The sequence below is a fragment of the Primulina tabacum genome, chromosome 18 (assembly GCF_025594145.1).
Source record: "Primulina tabacum isolate GXHZ01 chromosome 18, ASM2559414v2, whole genome shotgun sequence".
Taxonomy (NCBI): Eukaryota; Viridiplantae; Streptophyta; class Magnoliopsida; order Lamiales; family Gesneriaceae; genus Primulina; species Primulina tabacum.
The window spans coordinates 499,224-520,673 of record NC_134567.1 but is presented as its reverse complement, the minus strand read 5'-3'; the positions used below and the strand labels follow the sequence as shown (position 1 = coordinate 520,673).

The following is a 21,450-nucleotide window of genomic DNA, read 5'->3' as shown; positions in this document are numbered from 1 at the left end:
CAGGGCCGAGGGCGGGGACCAGTGAGCCAGCTTGGGTCGGCAGTAGTGGCACCCGAGGACCTCAGAGCAGCAGTTGTTATTTTATTCCGCAAACATTTTATCAGTCGTTAGATATTTTTTTAAAATTGTGATTTTTGGCAAACTTTATTTTCTTCCGCTGCAATATTTTGAAATATTGAACTTGTTTCACCAGTGATTTTATGAATGAGGCCACTTAAGTTCTTTTAAAAAGAAAATTTTTAATTTTCCGCAAATTTTCAAGCAAGAAGTTCTAGGGCCTTTGCATTAATAATTTTGCAGCTTCAAAAATTCAGGCCTATGATGCTTGGATAGCTTATCGCACTCAAGTTTTTGCCAAGCAACTGAAGAAGAAATCACAGCTGAACAATTTTATCAAACTAGAAGCTTTTGTTCTAAGAACGGTGAAAGCCGCCACAATTGCTCAGGCTATGGAAAGAAAAACTTACTTGTTTGATCAGGTGAGAGCCAAGAAGTTGGCTCGAATTATTGGCAAATTGAAGGCCAACTATGTTCCCACAAATCCTACTGCCTATGCTGATCAAGCAGTAATTACTCAGCTAGACACTGATTTGGTTGGGTTGCTATCTCAGATAAAATTTTGGGAAATGGATCAGGAGTTAGTTTTTCATCAAGGAGATTCAGATGATGATGAAGAGGAAATAGTTGAAGAACCGTCCTCTGAGCAGCAAAAACCATCCTCAGAACATGCTCTTGTTCCAACTGAAGAGCCAATTCAGGATATGCCTCAGTCACCTCCTGCTGAACATCAACTGTACACTGAAGCCGAGCTTTCTTTCGCACACATTGATGAAATTATTCAAGCAGTGGTACAAGAATCCCATTTGAGCGAACCTACTTCTGACAAAGTTGATCACCCCGTTGATCAAAACGATCCAGAGGCTCTTATTTCTTCAGAAGAACCAGTTCAGCAAGTTTCATCTGCTGACCAAACCCTTTCAACTGATGTGCTGATTGATTCTCAAGATCATCCGTTACAGGCACCAGTTTTGGTTTCATCACCTATCTGCTATTCATCATGCCAGCTCATCTGCTGATCAGAATCCACCTTCACCGCCTCCAGTTCAGGGAGAAATCAATGAAACTGATATTCCAGTTCAGAATGTTACTGATACAGTCTCAACTGACCAAGCTTTAGGTCATTTCTGAACACACCACAAGAGAAACAGGAACCTCTCATCAGTCTCCTCCTCCATCTTCATCAGATTTTGATCTTATTTTTGAAGAAGTTCAGAATATGCAGGACAGTATGAGTCAAATGCTTACTGCCATCTCAAAGATTCAGAATACGCAACTGTCACACACTCTGAAGTTGGACCATTCTCATCAGTTCAACTTAGAAAAACTGAACACCATACAAACTGATGTTACCTCTCTTTCATTTGCAGTTGAAGATATACAGAAAAACAGAGGAATATTTTCGAGTCTCACTGCCACTCAAGACTCTATTAACAAACGAGTCGACAGTGTGGAGTCACTTGTCTCAAGAAAAATCGAACTGCTACAAGTCACAATGTCTACTGCTATCAATAGCATTTCATCCTCTGTCCAGCTCCTTTCAACTGACGTTCGGAAATTATCTCACAAGATGGAGCTGTTTGACAAAAAAGGGGAAGAGATCAAAGAGATCTTAGAACAGCAGAAGAAACCTTAGAAGCAGTCTCTCTTGTATTTGTTTGAAGTTGATTCAGTTAATCTACATCTTATTTTATCTACAAAGAGTTCAGTTATTCAGTTATATTTTACTCTAAGTTTTGTCAAACACCATAAAGGGGGAAATTGTTGGAAACTTAATTCCGGTGTTTTGACAAAAGATGAACCAACTGAATCCAGCAACTGAATCCGACTAATTGATCGACAGCAACTGAACAAGTCCAGCTGATCTCTCGGCTGAAAACCTCGTCGGTCATGTTTCAGTCAACTGACTCCTTAAACTGATCTCTCAGCTGTACACGTCATCAGTTGAAAGCGACAACCGACAGATAGTACAAATTCCTGCTACTAGTAGTGGAACACCGCATTACAGAATGAGCAGTGTACGACTGTCAGAGTATATCGACGTGGCAATCAACAGTTAGAATATTCAAACATTCTTTAATGTTACCGTTGAGAGGAGAGTCTATAAATAGTCGAAGGCAGCAACTGAAGAACCTCCGACTTTCAGTTATCTCATTTTACTTGCTGTCACGCTGCAAAAATATCTACTTGCATTCAGAAATCAAAGCTCACACTTATCAGTTATATCAGTAGTATTCAAGACTACATTCTCGAGCTTACATAGCACTCTGTAATCGTTGATAAATTTTCTAAGTTGTGCTAAGATCAGTTACGATCTGTAAAAGTGTTGTATACTAAGAGTTTCAGTTTTGGCAAAGTGATAAGTCCAAACTGAAGTGGGTCAGTACATTATTTTGTATTTGATCAAAGTCTTTTAGTGAACATCCTATCTTCGTGATAGAAGGAGTGACGTAGGAGTTATTCAAGTCTCCGAACATCCAGAAACAAATTGTGGTGTCATTTTCAGTTAGATACTCTATCTTTCAGTCAGTTTATTTTCCGCAACTGTTTTATTCAGTTTAACTGATTGCTATTGACTGACGGGATATCTAGTTTCAGTTTGTAACAAAACTGAACTCATATTGTCGAAGAATATTTAAATTTGAGGAGTGTTTATTCAACCCCCCCTTCTAAACACTCTTTATTTCGATTAACCGATCCTTTCACTGCTCTTGGTAGTACAACAATCATAGTCGCATCAGTCTTGTAGAACACAATTAGAAATAATTATTCAACTAGTGAGCTTGAGTAAATTCAAGTAAGGTTTAATTGGTCTCAAATTTGTTTGAGACATTTAAATTAAAGTCCATGGTCTTTGTAATTGTTACAAGCCCAAATAAAATTGCATGCTTAGGAGGTGAAGGGTTGGATGCAAATTTTTCAATAAACAAGACATGACATGCACATGCACTTTAACCTTTTTTCAAGCACCAAGAAATTTTCCCTTCTCTCCTCAAGCTTACCTTGGCCGAAATTTTCTCCTCAATATCCTCTCATTTTTGCTTCGTCATGGGTTGATGAAAGCATACTCTTCTCAAGAAAAATTAGAGGGGATCTTCTTTGTTGGTGGTGGACCTAATTTGAGCAAGGAGTGCTCTTAGATAGCTTGTAGATTGTCTACCCTCAAGAGCTAAGTTGTTTACAACTTAGTTGGAGCCAAAACATCAATCCTTGTGATTGGTGGGTAAAAATTTCTTAACACACTATGTATGACATTTTTTTTGTTTCTTTTTATATTTGCTACACACCATCTAGTGTGGTGCTCGGTTTTCTTCATGAAAAATATTTGTGAATCTTCCGTTGCGTATCCGGGCATCGTAACCGATCCTCTTTCAAGTGGTATCATGAGCTATGGTTACTTTTATGTGTAGCAAATACATGATATTATATTGAGGACAATTTCTAACCGCGTGAGATAATCGTCGCAACAAATCGAAGGCCAAATTAGGGAACTTTCCACCCCCATGTTGCTGCCCATTTCAGGCATCTTGGGTTGCTCGAGGGGCTGCCCATTTCGGGCAGCAAGGGCAACCCCAAATGTTCCCCTATTTTAATAAAAAAAAATTGTGCATGTTGGCCGGAATCCGGCGATGGATCTCTGGCAACGACGTTGACGACTAGGGTTTCCAAAAGTGTTTTGGAATATTAAAATGTCATGGACTTTGAATTGTTGGGCCATTAGTTGGTTGACATATTTTGTGAAATTTAAATGGGCCAAAATATTTTTGGTGAAAAATGTCTTTTTGGGCCCTTACGTTTAAATCTAAAAATTTTGTTTATATTTTCTCATAAAATAAATAATTGAAGTCGGACATTAATTATTTATAGTAAATGGTGATTTACAAGAAATTCGGTTATAAATAATTTAATTAGAAATTAGACAAAGGAGTTTGTTTACTTAGTTAATTTAATTTATAATCGTGGTGGTTAGTGATTGGATCAATTGATTATTGTGATAATTAATTAATGATGTATGATATGTGATATTATGCATGAATGATGATCAAAAGTCCAAGCCCAATTTGCTAGGTGTATGCTAGGATATTTTGTGTTGAATGATTGTAATAATTATCAATTTATAAGTGGGCTTGGTTTATAGTCCGTTCCCACCCCATGAGATGTATCTCTATTTTCCATGGATATTAATTTGTAAATATTAGTATAGTGGAAGATCAAGATTGGAAGATGGTGGGTCTTCATGATTATGAAGATCGAAGACATGTAAATATTGGAAGCTTGTGTAATTATGCATTTGCATCCCATGCATTCTCTAGTATTGGACCTAGGCCCGTGTTTGGCTCACACGGGCCATAAGTGATTAGGTCGATTGATCATCCTTGTTAATTTACTGTTTATAATATATGCATGATATATTATAAATAATGAGTATGTGCGTTATTATTTTTATAATAACAAAGTTGATGGGTATATGATGAACGGTACTCGTGCTCGGGGCTCGGCTCATATTATTGGGGGAGAACTGGACGCCGGAAAGCTATGACATCCATTGACATGGTGATGTGGACTACGTCAACCTCTCATGATTTCGGCTCATATTATTGAGGGAACTCATGGCGATCGTCCATTAATGTTCAAAAATTATTGAGGAAACTCATGGCGACCGTCCATTAAGGTTCAACATCGATAGGTAAGGCTTGACATGTAAAGATGAACGACATCATATTATTATGTTCTAATCAAACGCGAGACAAAAGTTTACGTAAAGGGTTGCATGGAGATGCAATTGGAAACTACCTTTTAGGAATTATGATTGGATGATTTTATTCGGGATCATAATTTGCTAATTGGACCTTACGTACCTACTGAGGAAAGAAGTTTCCCGTTTTCACTAGAGGGTAGTGAAAAATATCAACACAGTGGGAGTAAACATTTATGAAGTAAAAGTCCATACTTTATATCTTACTAAATATTTTAAAATAGCCATTAACATTTATCTGTTCTTACTTTTCAGTACAAATTTGACAATGTCTTCGATACGCAACCCGTTATCTGCAATACTCGTCAAACACATTTTAACTAGACCTAATTACCTCAATTGGCTAAGAAAACTAAAAATCGTCTTGAATTTGGAAAAGATAGCATATACACTTACTGAGTCGCCCCATGTTGAGGCTCCGACTTCTGCACTCCTGAGGAATTGCATACTACAAGGATCGGTGCAATCATGACTTGAAAGCCAAGTGTTAAATGCATGGTTCTATGAATGATGAGTTGCAGAGGCGTTATGAGGATGCAAAGAGTGCTGCTGACATTCATATGCATCTCAAATAGCTCTTTGGTGAGCAAACACGCCCTCTTAGGCATGCTACCGTCAAGGAGCTAATCACTTTATGCATGCGAGATGGGGCTTTGGTCCATGAGCATGGCCTAAATTTGATTGGGCTTGTGGACAAGCTCGTTGGCATGGATCTTACGTTGCCATCGGAGTTGACCACTGATGTGTTGCTCTTGTCAATGCCTAACTAATTTGATTCTTTTGTGGTGAATTTCAACATGAACAAGCTAGAGCCTAGCCTTGAGGAGTTGGTGAATATGCTTGTTACGTTTGAGTCCACCATCAAGAAAGAGAAGCCGGTTCTTTAGGTGAGTTCTTCATCTGGTACAAAGACTGGTCCACATGGGAAGGGAAAGAAGCGTTCTTTCCAACGTCCCAAGAAGAATGTTCCATTTGAAAAGGCAAGCTCCAAATCTCGTTGTGGCAGCCATACCAGTTAAGGCTGACATGACTGATAATGTATGTCATCACTGCAAGAAGCCTGGACATTGGAGGCGTAACTACATAGAATATCTTGCCCATAAAGGTTCTGGAAATGGTATGTTCTATATTGAAGTAAATATTTTAATTAATTCTACTTCTTGAGTATTAGATACCGGTTGTGGCTCACATCTCTGTAATGATTTGCAGGTGATGGGAAGAAGTAGGAGACTAAGGGAAGGTGAGACCTTCTTGAGGATGGGCAATGAGGCAAGAGTTGCTGCCAAGGCTATTGGAGATGTTACTTATTGTTGAACAATGATTTTAGGTTAATTTTAAGAAATGTTTTGTTTGTACCTGATTTGGTGAAAAACATTGTTTCCATTTCTATACTAGATAAATATGAATATTCTTGTTTATTTGGCAAACGTGTTTGCAACATTTACAAGAATGAATGTTTAATTGGTACTGGTGAACTTGAAACGATCTCTATAACTTAAAATTGAAAGATATTCCACTAAACAATGTCCAAACAATAAAAACAACAAATAAGCGAATACAAGATACTCTAAATTCGGCACAATTATGGCATGCTCGATTAGGACATATTTTCCTAAGAAGGATGAACAAACTATTGGGAGTAGGCATGTTTGATATGTCTGAAATTAATTTTCTCACAACTTGTGAATCCTGTCTGAAAGGAAAGATGACCAAAATTCCCTTTAAGGGCCACGTGGAGTTAGCCAAAAGATTATTGGATTTGATCCATACCGATGTGTGCGGTCCGCTTAGTATCACCTCTAAGCATGGACATGCCTACTTCATCACCTTTACTGATGATTTTTCGAGGTATGGGTATGTGTATTTGATGAAATACAAATCTGAAGCCTTTGAAAGGTTCAAAGAATTCAGAATTGAAGTAGAGAAACAGTTGGGATGAAGCATCAAGTCACTTCGATCGGATCGAGGTGGTGAATACTTGAGTGCCGAGTTCCAAGAATATCTTAGGGAGAACGAGATTCTCTCGTAGTGGACTCCGCCTGCTACATCGCAGTTGAATGGTGTCTTAGAGCGTCGTAACCAGACTTTGATGGACATGGTTCGGTCTATGATGGGGTTCATGGAGTTGCCGTCATCCTTTTGGGGATATGTTGTAAGGTCCAGGAAATTTAATTCACTTAACCTTAATGCATGTAATCTAGGATTTTATTTAATTATGTGTTTAATTACTTTTATGCATTATTTTCGCATGATAGGATTTATTTCATGAAATTTTAAAAGTTCATGTATTAGGGTTTCTAGATGCATTTCGCGCTCGGATAAGGAACGAGACCAAGAATTATCAGGAAAATTATTTTTATTACATGATTAATTTTTATTAATTAATATAAGATAGTTTTAAATGTATTTTTCAAGAAATGAGCTTTGTTGGGTATTTTTACCCGTCAGAGCATATTTTTCAGCGGTATGCAAATTTTATCGAAGCGGGGGACTTTTTGAGGATTCGGCTAATATTTTTAAAAAAACTTACCAAAACGTAATATTTTCCGGGAGTGTGTTTGGACTTAATGGGCCTAATTTTAAGCTTATTGGGCTTGAAATTTTTTTTAAAATTTCCTAGGACCCATTAGTGCATACTTCGGCATTTTAATTAACACCCTAATCACTCCCTAAACCTAATTATTCCTCCATCAGCCGACACCCTCTCCACCTATCAGTTTTCTCTCGGTTTTCAACACCCCATAGCAGCTAGGCTTTGGAAATATACTTTTGTTGCAAGAAAATTCATCTGGCGATCTTCCGACGCTCGTTCTTCGTCGTTCTTGCGTAGAATTCTTCATGGCATGCCACGTACTTTTATTTATGCATCTTAAACGTTATATGTATGCTCTTATGTTTTCATTTGTTTAAGGATTTCTCGATCCAAAGCTTAGCATGGAGGTTTTTGGTTTTGGGTAAATCATGCATCTTTTTTTTTTTACACTCATGTTTTTGTTATGATCTATGCAAGGGGGCTGCTGTTTTGGTTGATAAGGTTTTGTAGGAATCGAGTTGCATGAAGGATGGAAGCTGCAAACCATGTAAAATCCCGGTTGATCGAAGGCGTTGTAGGCTTCAGCGTGTGCATGTGTATGGCGAGTAGATCGAGAGGATTATAGTCGCGGCGATGCATGGTTCAATCTTGGCCAAGGAGCTGACCCACTTGGGTCCGTGACAGGTCAAGGAGAGAGACGTGAGTTGCTGGTTTGGTAGCAAATCGAAGTGAGTAGGGTGAGAAGTGGCTTGATTGGTTGATCATGTTTTTGGCCACAACTAGGTGCGTGGGGTGTTCATCGTTTGTTTGAGGGTTTGGGCATGTGTGGCGCTGCAAGCCTCGGTTATTTGGGACCAGTAGGTTCTAGTCTAGGTCTTAGGTGGCTTGGTTTGTGGCTGGTGCGAGCTGGTGGAGCCTAGGGGTGCTAGTTTTCGAGTTGGTGCATTGAGGGTTTGATAGGGTGTGAGGACCCGGACGCTAATTCATTAATAATCGTCTTCGGGAATAATTGGATCAATTAAATAAACTGGGTCTAAATTTTTTTTTTAAATGCGGAACATGTATTAATTAAGTGAGCAACACATGATTATCCATTTAATATTAACATCGAAATAAAAGTACAAGTCTGGTAAAATTACATTAAAATCAACTAGAGTTCAACCATTAAATATCAAGTGCTGAAACATATTCTACTTCTGGGTCCGAATCTCCACGCTAAAGTATAATCTCTCATCCTCGTCTTGACCTTGATCTTGTCCCACCTATTGTCATGCACACATACAAACACAACAACAGCCGGATAACTCCGGTGAGAAATACATTCCCAGTATAAATCATGTATACAGGAAATCATATAAACATATATAAAACATGAAACAAATATCAACAACATGTATCAAATCTGAAAGACCTGAAGCGAAATAAAACTGTAAATCAAACTCTTACTCACAATCTCTGACTCGACTCTGTCCTAATCTAGGGATCCCGATCTGAATAAGAACGTAACAATCTCACACCTACTCTCTCGATTGTGGTGGCGGTACGTTCTTATTTACGGACTTTAGTCCTCTCTATATCGAATCTCCGCGATAGAAGTCACTCCACTCCTAGGCAACATCGATATGACCAAACGTCCGGAGTCTTGGCACCTCTGCCAAAGACTTGGCATCTCCGCCAAATATCAGGCACCTCAGCCCAAAGACTAGGCACATCCGCCCATGACTCTTCACATAACATATGCTTAACTATAAATCAATAGAATAAGCATATCAATCTCAGACATCGAGGCAATGACAATTCAGTATGTGATTTTTGAGAAACTCAAGTTAAATCTAACTCGAGTTGTGCAATCCCAGATCAACATTGATTTATACCTTTCTTTCTGTCGGTCTGACAAAGTCGAAGTCTTGAATCCGAAGCCTGTCAATACTCAATCTGGAAATTACGATATCGAGGAGTATAATATAAATACATCACTCAAATCAATACTGGATATAATCAGAACTCAATCAAATTCTGTTTCAACGGCATAACGGCACAATCTCAATATACCAAGCAATACAAACCAACAGATATCAATTCCCACAACTCATAATCGATAACAACACAATTCTGATATCAAATCGGTATAATCTCAATCAAATCAATTCAAAAAATCATAACAAATTCATATGATATCCGTTCTTCAATCCGGATTCGATTATACGATGTCTACTAAATCAAGAACACCGTATATGAATCATATCTTATTCCTTCAATATCATATTTTCGAATCATAACAAAACGTAGTAAAACTTACGTCCAGTTGAAGCTCTCGTCGATAGGAACACGGTACTGAAGTCGGATTGAAAATTGGACGGATGGATTATGAACAAATCAATTTCTAAACTCTGAGGAAGCTGGGAGGATTTTGGCTCGTTTCTTTCTTTCTTCTTGCTGAATTCTGAAGAAAATACAACTTTTGACATATATATCATGCATGTCCAAGCCATGTGGCTTAATCTTCACGCTGCACGTCTCGCGCATATGCGCGAGACACTATGTCTCGGTGCGTATCCATCACAGTAACTCGCGCATATGCGTGCACCATCGCCACGCATATGCGCGAGGTCCTCTGCCATACCCGCGCATATGCGCGGGTCTTGTCGCGCATATGCGCGAGGGGCTCAGTCCTCGCAAATAATTCAGTTCTTCTTTCGTCTTTCCCGGTCTGATCCGTTCTGTCTATAATCACATCAATTTATCAACCAATCATTTCAGATTACAATAATCAAAATTCCCGGGCATTACATTTCTCCCCTCCTAAGATCCGATTTCGTCCCCGAAATCACATGCAATCAAATCAGATATCAAATCAGATACAAGAAGGAATAGAGACTAGAAACTAAATAATAAACTCACATCAGTGAAATAATTATGGAAACTTCTGTCTTATATATGATTCAGTCTCCCACGCAGCTTCTTCGATGCCATGACGACTCCACTGAACTTTCACAAGCGGAATAGTCTTCGTTCTGAGCTGCTTTTCTTTATATTCAACAATCCGGATCGGATTTTTGAAATAACTCAAAATCTTCTCTAGTTCTGCCTTATCGGACTGAAGAATATGTGAAGCATCGGAAATATACTTCCCTTTCTTGCCAAATTTGACAATGTCTCTGAACGAAGGAATCCTCAAGAATACTCTATCTCGTGCCTCAATTACCAACGGTCTACGTCGAACATTGGCATGTCTATCTTGAGCTGTCTTCATTTTCTCTGAATCATCTTCACCTTTTCTGTCATCTCTCGTATCATATCAGGTCCAATCTCAGGTACCTCGGATATGTCATCTCAATACAGAGGGGATCTACACTTCTTGCCGTACAACGCTTCAAATAGTGCCATCTCTATACTCGTCTGATAGCTGCTGTTGTATGAAAACTCAAAAAGTGGCAAAGAATTTTGCCAACTAGTGCCAAAATCTAGCACTACAGCTTTAAGCATATCCTATAGTGTTTGAATAGTCCGCTCTGACTGTCCGTCGGTCTGTGGATGATATGCGGTACTCAGATGTAACTTCGTACCTAGAGCCTGCTGCAAACTGTGCCAAAAGTGCGAAGTAAACCGAGGATCACGGTCTGATACAATCGACTTCGGCACTCCATGTAATCTGACCACCTTTCTGATATAGATCTCGACCATCTGTTCATGTCTGTACGTCATCTTGTACAAAATAAAACATACTGATTTGATTAATCTATCAATAACAACTCAACTCACATTACAACCTCGGGAGGAACGCGGTAATTTCATTACGAAGTCCATGGAAATGTGATCCCATTTCATTCAGGAATGGACAAACTCTGTAACAGATCTTCTGGTTTCTTTCTTTCCGTTTTTAACTGTTGGCAATTCAGACACTTGGATACAAATTCGGCAATATCAGCTTTCATCTGTTTTCACCAAACTGTCTTTTTCAAATTATTGTACATTTTCCTACTACCAGGACGAATACTGAATCGACTGCTGTGTGCTTCTGACAAAATTTTTCGTTTCAAATCTGAAACATTCGGCACAACAAGACGATTATTCACATACAGTACACCATCACATACCTGATATTCTGACCGATGCCCTGCTCTGACCATCGATATCGAGTTCTGAATGTTCTGATCAACTTTCTGAGCCGCTTTAATTCTCAAAATTAGCTCTGGTTCGGCCTGCACCATATAAATTCTCCACGGTCTACTATCTCTTTCACACGCAGATTCAGAACAACAGCAATATTCAATCAGATTCGTAACATCAATCATCGATACTGATCTGCTAAACTCATAAAACTGCGAATTTCTGACACTAACGTCGGTCTTGGCTAACTGATCACGCCTTCAACGTGGTTCAGATCACCCGCTATACCATCTTTGGATATACTATGCCCCAAACATACACTCTGTCTCAGCCAAAATTCACATTTTGAAAGTTTTTCATGCAATTTCTTTGTTCTCGAAATACTCAACACCATTCTCAAATGTTCGGCATAATCAGTCATAATCTTCGAATATATCAGAATGTCATCGATAGAATAATCATAAAATCATCAAAGTACTTCTAAAATTGTGAGGGCCCGTAATTTCGTATTCATAATTTTTGCGGAATTATTAAAAATTTTCTCTTTAAATAAATAACTTGCAACGTATAAAAACTTTCGTAAAATAACCCGATGGTTTAACATAAACATAGCAGCGGAAACTGAATAATGTTTTAAACAATAACTTAAAATATATAAAATTTATAACAAGAGTTTGAACATAAAACTGAATAACTAAACGTGAGGTCCTCGGGTTCGTACTACCGCCGATCCGAGCTAACTCACTGGTCCCCGCCCTCAGCCTCTGCATCGTCAGTACCTACATCAATCTAGTGAGTCCAAAGACTCAGCATGCATATAACGTGAATAACAAGTAAATATATCATAAAATTTCATGCCATGTAAAGATATCATATCGTAAAGCGTAACGTGAAAATCGTGCCATGAATAATTATAAATACGTGCATAACCGATAATCGTACGTAAAATGTTTGCTCGATAGAGCCCTGTCATAAAATAGCATATCATAATTTTCTGTTGAGATAATGTTCTACGCAAGTGGCCCATAACGTAACATAACATAACAAGAATCGTCTGATCAGACTAAACCACGATATACTGGGCGGTAGAGATCATCACAGCCCTTGGACTGGATATCCGTACCCATACATAAACATGAACCGGTCATAAGTCACCGGGTGAAGTAATAATCCCATAAGCTGCAATCCCATAAGCGTGAGGTGGCCACAAGACATATCGCATATATCTCAAAAATAAACTTTTTCTATTTTTTTATGCACGTAATTTAATTAAATTCATGTGTTATTTTAACAATTGAGTTGGATTGTTCCCAGGCTCGCTGCGACTTGATTCTAGCATGAGAACCATGAAAATAATTTTAAGTTGACCAACATGTCATAACGGAACCAAAAACGAGACAATTACGCCCAACAAACTTAGTATCTAACCATGACTCCGTACCAACCCGAACCAACATTAAACCATCAGTTTAGTCATGATTAAAATACACCTAAAATACTGGAAAATATATACCAAGGGCTGTAATACATGAAAATTGTGCATGGAGGCCAAAATCATGAAACGCTCTTTCGAGAGTCACTTTGGCACATTGCACCGTAAATTCTCGTACGTCCTCTAAACTTAACCAGATCACGAAGGGCAAAAAACATGACATTCCTAACTCAATAAGGTACTGTCCAGTCCAAATACATAGGCTAAAAGCCAATCAAGAACTCGTACGTGACCTCTGAACCGCAGCAAAGCTGCTGCAAAATTCCAGCGGCAGCAGCTGTGCTTGCTTCGCTTCGATTACAAGGCTAATGGTCATTGGGGCTTGAACCACCGACCAAAGTCTCTTACCAACATCCTAAGGAGTAACTTGAACCGTGGCTAAGGGTACTAGGACAACCACAATCCACCCAAACACCTAGGACGACACACAGCTCAAACAAAGAACACAGAAAAATTCTGTACCATGCGATTGTTTGGATCGCTTGCTGTCATGTGTCATTCCAGTGGTCATATGATCAACCATGGCTCAATTTGGACATGATGAAGTGTTGTATGAACCAAGGTTAAGGGCTAAAAGCCAACCAAGATCCATCCAAAACCTCAAGAGCCGAAACTCACTCACAAAAATCAGAAAAATGAAACGAGGGACATGTGTTTGTTTTGTTTTAAAAACCGATGGGACCATGAACCAAGCCTTGAAAGGCCATCTTGGTCACGTCCTAGACATGCTAAGGGAAGGTCCTAACCATGGTTATAGGCCCAAAAGCCAACCAAGATTCGAACCTCCTTGAACAATCAAAACCAGAAATTTCGAGACTCAACTTGCAACTATGGTGGAGTTGCTGTCAGGTCTTGAATCCAGCGAGTTGGGGGCTTAAACTAATGGACCAACATGATCCTAACTCACCCTATTACATGCCTAGATTCAGCCTTGGGTGCCTGGAAATCGAGCCAACCTTCTGAACCACAAAACAAGCCAAAACCGTGAAGCACAAGGGGAAGCCGAAAAATCTGTGCAGAAATTTTTTGTGTAGTTGCTGTCAACATTTCGGTTTTATCATGGATCAAGAACATGTAATGGTTTAAAAATAGATATATGACTTGATTGAAGAGCAAAGAAACCATATATACATGCCTTAAGTTGTTTTTTACAATAAACAACACGATACGTCGGATCGGGAGACACGGCAACGGAAATGAAGACACCTTGCTATTGTTGTTGTCTTGGCCAAGAATGGGAGCTGCTAAATCTCTATCATTTCGTGCTAGGTAGGAGTGAAGAAGGTGGTGAAGGCTTGTGGTCAAATAAGGTGGTGCATGGAGGAGTAAATGATGTCAAGTTGGGGGGAACATGCATGATGAATGGGTGGCCTATGTTTTCTTGTTGTTGGGGGAGTTAAATGGTGTCAAGTTGGGATTGTGTGGAGTAGAATATGACCGAGAGTAGGCTGCCAATTATTGTAACATTTGTTTAAGTTTTGCTAAGTAGAATCCTAGGCTAGATAAGCTTGATTAAAAGGTTAATTAAGCATAATCTTGATGAATTAAGAAGCCTACAATTAAATTGATGATTAATTAATTAAAGTAGACTTAACTACACTTGATTTCATTAAAATAAATTATTTCTTAGTTCGAAATAAATTTAGGAATATTTTTGGATCATAAAATTTATCTCTGATTTTCTATCTCCGGTCCGGTCTCGCGTATATATCTAAAAAGCTAAAATTTGAAATGCGCGATTTAAAAATCCTTAAAAACTACATAAATGATTTAAATGCAATTAAATCAACAATTTCTTAAAATAATAACCATTTAAAATTAAATAATAGAAATTATGCATATATCTACGCATATTGGTTTTTCGGGTACTACAACACTCCCCCCCTTAAATAAAATTGCGTCCTCGAAATTAGAACTCACCGAATAAATCTGGAAAGCGACTTTGCATCTCTGACTCTGACTCCCAAGTAGCTTCCTCATCGGAATGATTAAGCCACTTGACCTTCACTGATTTGATCACTTTGTTTCGAAGCTTCTTCTCCTTACGGTCTAAGATCTGCACTGGTCTCTCTTCATAAGACAAGTTCGGAGAAAACTGCAACGGCTCAAAGTTCAACACATGAGAAGGGTTCGCTAAATACTTCCTCAACATCAACACATGGAACACATTGTGTACTCCGGCCAGATTCGGCGGAAGAGCAACACGATATGCTAATGTCCCAACTCTGTCGAGGATCTCAAATGGTCTGATGAACCTCAGACTAAGATTCCCCTTCTTTCCGAATCTCATGACACCCTTCATCGGTGCTATCTTCACAAAAACATGGTCGCCAACGGCAAACTCTAGATCTCTCCTCCTCCGGTCGGCATAACTCTTCTCTCGACTCTGAGCAGTCCTCATCCTGTCACGGATTACGACTACTAGATCAGCAGTCTGCTGAACGATCTCTGGTCTTAACTCTGATCTCTCGCCTACTTCATCCCAATGAATAGGCGATCTACACTTCCTTCCGTACAGTGCTTCATAAGGAGCCATACCTATAGACGACTGAAAGTTGTTGTTATAGGTAAACTCCACTAATGGCAACTTCAATTCCCAGCTCCCTGAGAAATCGATGACAAAAGCACGAAGAAAATCCTCCAAGACCTGAATAACTCTCTCTGATTGACCATCTGTCTGAGGGTGAAAAGATGCGCTAAACAACAACTTCGTACCCATCGTTGAATGCAGACTCTTCCAAAATGAGGAAGTGAATCTCGGATCTCTGTCAGAAACAATAGAGACTGGGATACCGTGCAATCGGACTATCTCACGGATATATAACTCGACATACTGAATCATGGAGAAAGTCGTCTTAATAGGCAAGAAATACGCTGACTTGGTAAGACGATCAACAATCACCCATATAGCATTCGAACCTCTAGCCGACTTCGGTAAACCAACCACAAAATCCAAGTTAATGTTCTACGACTTCCACTCGGGAATGGGAAGTGGCTTGAGTAAGCCGGCTGGTCTCTGATGTTCAGCTTTCACAAGCTGACAAGTCAAACACTCGGATACAAATCTCCGGATCTCTCTCTTCATACCGGGCCACCAATATAACATCTGCAGATCCTTGTACATTTTCGTACTCCCAGGATGAATAGAGTACGGGGACATATGGGCCTCAAATAATATGTCTGTTCGAATATAATCGCTGCTAGGAACCCATATTCTATCTCGATAACGAACAATGCCATCACTCACTGTGTACAAAATACTGCCCTTCGCCTCATCTCTCTGCCTCCACTTCGCCAACTGCTCATCAGATGACTGACTGCTGCGAATACGGTCTAACAAAGAAGACTTAATCATCAAGGTAGATAGACGGGGAACTCTACCTTGAGTATAAATCTCTAGATCAAACCTCTGAATCTCACTCTGAAGAGGCCTCTGAACTGTCAAATGAGCCATCACTGCGACTTTCCGGCTTTAAGCATCCGCTACTACATTAGCTTTACCAGGATGGTAGCTAATGTCACAGTCATAATCCTTGACTAACTCCAACCAACGCCTCTGACGCATATTCAACTCTTTCTGCGTAAAGAAGTACTTGAAGCTCTTGTGTTCGGTAAAGATCTGACACTTCTCTCCGTACAGATAATGCCTCCAAATTTTCAAGGCAAATACTACAACAGCTAACTCAAGATCATGAGTAGGATAGTTCTTCTCGTGGATCTTCAACTGACGAGAAGCATACGCTATTACTTTCCCATGCTGCATCAACACTGCGCCTAGACCGAGCTTCGAAGCATCGGTATACAATACAAAATCTCCAGGTCCAGAAGGCATGGACAAGATCGGTGCTGAAATAAGAGCTTGCTTCAAAGAATCGAAGCTCTTCTGGCACTCATTGCTCCACACGTACTTAGTATTCTTCTTAGTCAATGACGTGAGTGGAACTGCGATAGAGGAGAAACCCTGAATAAACTTCCGATAGTATCCTGCTAGACCAAGGAAACTACGGATCTCTGATGCACTCTGTGGCACCTCCCAATCTCTGACTGTCGCAACCTTCGCTGGGTCTACCTCAATGCCACTACTAGATATGATGTGGCCTAGGAACGCCACTTTCTCTAACCAAAAACTCGCACTTGCTGAACTTAGCGAACAACTTGTGCCTCTGTAACGTCAGCAATACTGCGGTCAGATGCCTGTCATGATCCTCTTGACTCTTTGAGTAGACGAGAATGTCGTCTATGAATACAATGACGAACTGATCAAGATACGGCTGAAATACACGATTCATGAGATCCATAAAGATCGCCGGCGCATTTGTTAGGCCGAACGGCATCACAAGGAACTCGAAGTGCCCATAACGAGTCCTAAAAGCAGTCTTAAAAGTATCGGCGTCTTTCACCCTCAACTGGTGATATCCGGAACGCAGATCTATCTTGGAGAATACTGAGGCTCCCTGCAACTGATCAAACAAATCCTCGGATCCTCGGAAGTGGGTATTTATTCTTCACTGTAAACCTGTTCAACTCCCGGTAGTCAATGCAAAGCCTCATCGATCCGTCTTTCTTCTTCATGAATAAGACAGGCGCGCCCCATGGATAGAAACTAGGGCGAATAAACTCCTTGTCAATAAGCTCTTGAATCTGTTTCTTGAGCTCAACCATCTCTGGCGGTGCTAATCTATATGGCGCCTTAGAGATAGGCGCGGTACCTGGCATAAGATCGATCGAAAACTCAACCTCTCGTACCGGTCTTCTACCAGAGACGTCATCGGGAAAAACGTCTGAAAAGTCCCTGACAACTGGGACATCTGCAACTGACTGGCTAGGGACCTCGGGAACAGATATAATGGTCGCAATGAATGCTCGACAACCCCGATGCATGAGCTTCCTAGCCTGAATACAAGATATCATGATAGGCAAATTAAAGTACCTGTCAGGCTCAAATAGGAACTGCTCCCTTCCAAGCGGTCGGACTAGAACAGATCTCCGCTGAAAATCAATAAGTACTCTGTTCTTGTGCAGCCAATCCATACCAAGGATAATATCGAACTCTGGCATTGGCAGCACGATCAAATCCGCATAGACAAGATTTCCATGAAGCTCGAGGTCTATTTCTCGTACTACGCTAGTCGCTGCCATCTCCTTGCCAGATGGAATAACCACAGAATACGCCACATCCAATCCAATCATCTTGACCTTGATGGAATTCGCAAAGGTCTCGGATATGAATGAATGAGTGGCCCCTGAATCAATCAAGGCGTTCGTAGAAGCTCCGCCTATAAATATTCTTCCTGAAAGGTTGGAACATCTATCTAAATCCAATAATTTACTAGAATTAATCCTATAGACGTGCAAATGTCAAAGTTCTTCTAACTTAGATTCCCAAAACGACTCGAATAGAACATGCAATCTTATCACAATTTCTAAGTTCAAATCTTATAACCCAATAATTCAAAGCAATTAATCCCAAAATGCTGAATTAAATATGCTAAAATTTTCCAAATATAAACTTAAAGATTTAAGATACCTATAAAGAGCATAGTCCCTGGATTCGCCTCCGCTGCATGGAGTGCAAACACTCTGCCCTGAGTAGGCAATGTCCCCTGAGGACAATCCTTTAGCAAATGGCCAGTACCGCCACACTTGAAACACTTCCCAGAGCCATACATGCAAGCTCCGGTATGGCGGCGTGTGCACCTGGCACAGACCGGGTACTCCTGCCTCCTCGGGACCACACGTCCCTATTGCTGCTGCTGCTCTCTGCTCCTCGATGGGCCATGGAAAGGCCTTTTATACTGCTGCTGCTGAGGAGGGCGGTGGGGCGCCTGAAATTGCCGCTTACCCTGGCGATCATTCTCGATATCTCTCTGATCCTGCTCTGTAGTAAGAGCTCTAGAGACAGCGACCTCATAAGTCGTATGGCTTTCAACCCTAACATCACGGCACAAGATCGACCGCAATCCATCCATGAAGTGCCTAAGTCTGACACCCTCGTCATTCGCGATCAGGGGTGCAAAGTGACAACCCCTCTAGAACTTACGGATAATCTCCGTAACAGTCATGTCACCCTGTCTCAGGGTCATAAACTCCCTGGTCAACCTCGAACGCACGTCATCAATAAAATACTTAGAGAAGAATACCTCTCTAAAGCGCATCCAACTGAGAGTTGCTAGATCCAGAGCTACAGATGCGCCCTCCCACCATAGACGAGCGTCTTTTCCAAAAAGATAGGTCGCACAGCGGACCCTGTCACATCCTCTAGCTCCATAAATCTGAAAGTAACCTCTAGGGACTTAATCCATCCTTCAGCAACCATGGGGTCAGACGTCCCAGTGAACTCCTTCGGGTTCATCCTCATGAACCGCTCACATATAGCCTCGGGTCTAGGCGGCCTAGCTACCGCTGCAGCATTGTTCCCCGCAAACTGTGCGAAGAACTGAGTCATACCCGCCATCATCTGGGTATGCATATCAGGTGGTGGAGGAGGTGGCGGTGGACCTCTATCATCATAACGGTTCTGAGTCTCATCAGTTTAGCACCACTCGGGCAGTCAATAACTCGTCTAGGAGTCATACTGTACCATGTAAAATCCTTACGTAACCAACATGCAATATTTCTACTATTTTTCTTGAAATTTAAATATATATTTGCTAAACATAATCTTGACATAAAATATTTTTCATGAGAACATGCTGATAAAATATTTCATGAGAACATGCTGGTAAACTATTTCATGCTCAAAAAAAGGTAATACGTGAAAGTAGGACTTACAGACTGAAGACGTGACTTCGTGAGCTTCTCGAGATCAGTAGTAAGTACAACCTTTTACAAGAAACATCGCTCTGATACCAACTGTGAGGGCCCGTAATTTCGTATTCATAATTTTTGCGGGATTATTAAAAATTTTCTCTTTAAATAAATAAACTTGCAACGTATAAAAACTTTCGTAAAATAACCCGATGGTTTAACATAAACATAGCAGCGGAAACTGAATAATGTTTTAAACAATAACTTAAAATATATAAAAGTTATAACAAGAATTTGAACATAAAACTGAATAACTAAACATGAGGTCCTCGGGTTCGTACTACCGCTGATCCGAGCTAACTCACTGGTCCCCGCCCTCAGCCTCTGCATCATCAGTACCTACATCAATCAAGTCTAGTGAGTCTAAGGACTCAGCATGCATATATCGTGAATAACAAGTAAATATATCATAAAATTTCATGCCATGTAAAGATATCATATCGTAAAGGGTAACGTGAAAATCGTGCCGTAAATAATTATAAATACGTGCATAACGGATAATCGTACGTAAAATGTTTGCTCGATAGAGCCCTGTCATAAAATAGGATATCATAATTTTCTGTTGAGATAATGTTCTACGCAAGTGGCCCATAACGTAACAAAACATAACATGAATCGTCTTATCAGACTAAACCACAGTATATTGGGCGGTAGAGATCATCACAGCCCTTGGACTGGATATCCGTACCCATATATGAACATGAACCGGTCGTAAGTCACCGGGTGAAGTAATAATCCCATAAGCTGCAATCCCATAAGCGTGAGGTGGCCACAAGATATATCGCATATATCTCAAAAATAAACTTTTTCTATTTTTTTATGCACGTAATTTAATTAAATTCCTCTGTTATTTTACCAATTGAGTTGGATCGTTCCCAGGCTCGCTGCGACCTAATTCTCACATGAGAAACATGAAAATAATCTTAACTAGACCGACATGTCATAACCGAACCAAAAACGAGACAATTACACCCAACAAACTTAGTATCTAACCATGACTCCGTACCAACCCGAACCAACATCGAACCATCATTTAGTCATGATTAAAATACACCTAAAATACTGGAAAATATATACCAAGGGCTGTAATACACAAAAATTGTGCATGGAGGCCAAAATCATGAAACGCTCTTTCGAGAGTCACTTTGGCACATTGCACCGTAAATTCTCGTACGACCTCTAAACTTAACCAAATCACAAACGGCCAAAAACATGACATTCCTAACTCAATAAGGTACTGTCCAGTCCAAAGCCATAGGCTAAAAGCCAACCAATAACTCGTACGTGACCTCTAAACAGCAGCAAAGCTGCTGCGAAATTCCAGCGGCAGCAGCTGTGCTTGCTTCGCTTCGATTACAAGGCTAATGGTCATTGGGGCTTGAACCACCGACAAAAGTCTCTTATCAACATCCTAAGGAGTGGCGTGAACCGTGGCTAAGGGCACTAGGCCAACCACAATCAACCCAAACACCTAGGACGACACACAGCTCAAACCGAGAACACACAGAAAAATTCTGTACCATGCGATTGTTTGGATCGCTTGCTGTCATGTGTCATTCCAGTGGTCATATGATCAACCATGGCTCGATCTACACATAATGAAGTGTTGTATGAACAAAGATTAAGGGCTAAAAGCCAACCAAGATCCATCCAAAACCTCAAGAGCCGAAACTCACTCACAAAAATCAGAAAATG

At 40.2% G+C, this 21,450-nt stretch overlaps 1 protein-coding gene across 1 annotated transcript; it reads right to left on the bottom strand.

The window, feature by feature from the left end:
- Positions 1-15,537: 15,537 nt before the first annotated feature.
- Positions 15,538-18,617, bottom strand: LOC142533510 (uncharacterized). The gene is made up of 4 exons (XM_075640318.1): positions 18,476-18,617; positions 17,956-18,239; positions 17,695-17,841; positions 15,538-15,552 (listed from the first exon to the last, which is right to left on the bottom strand). Exons 1-4 carry the CDS (start codon positions 18,615-18,617, stop codon positions 15,538-15,540), a joined length of 588 nt encoding a protein of 195 aa, XP_075496433.1.
- Between the last annotated feature and the right edge of the window lie 2,833 nt (positions 18,618-21,450).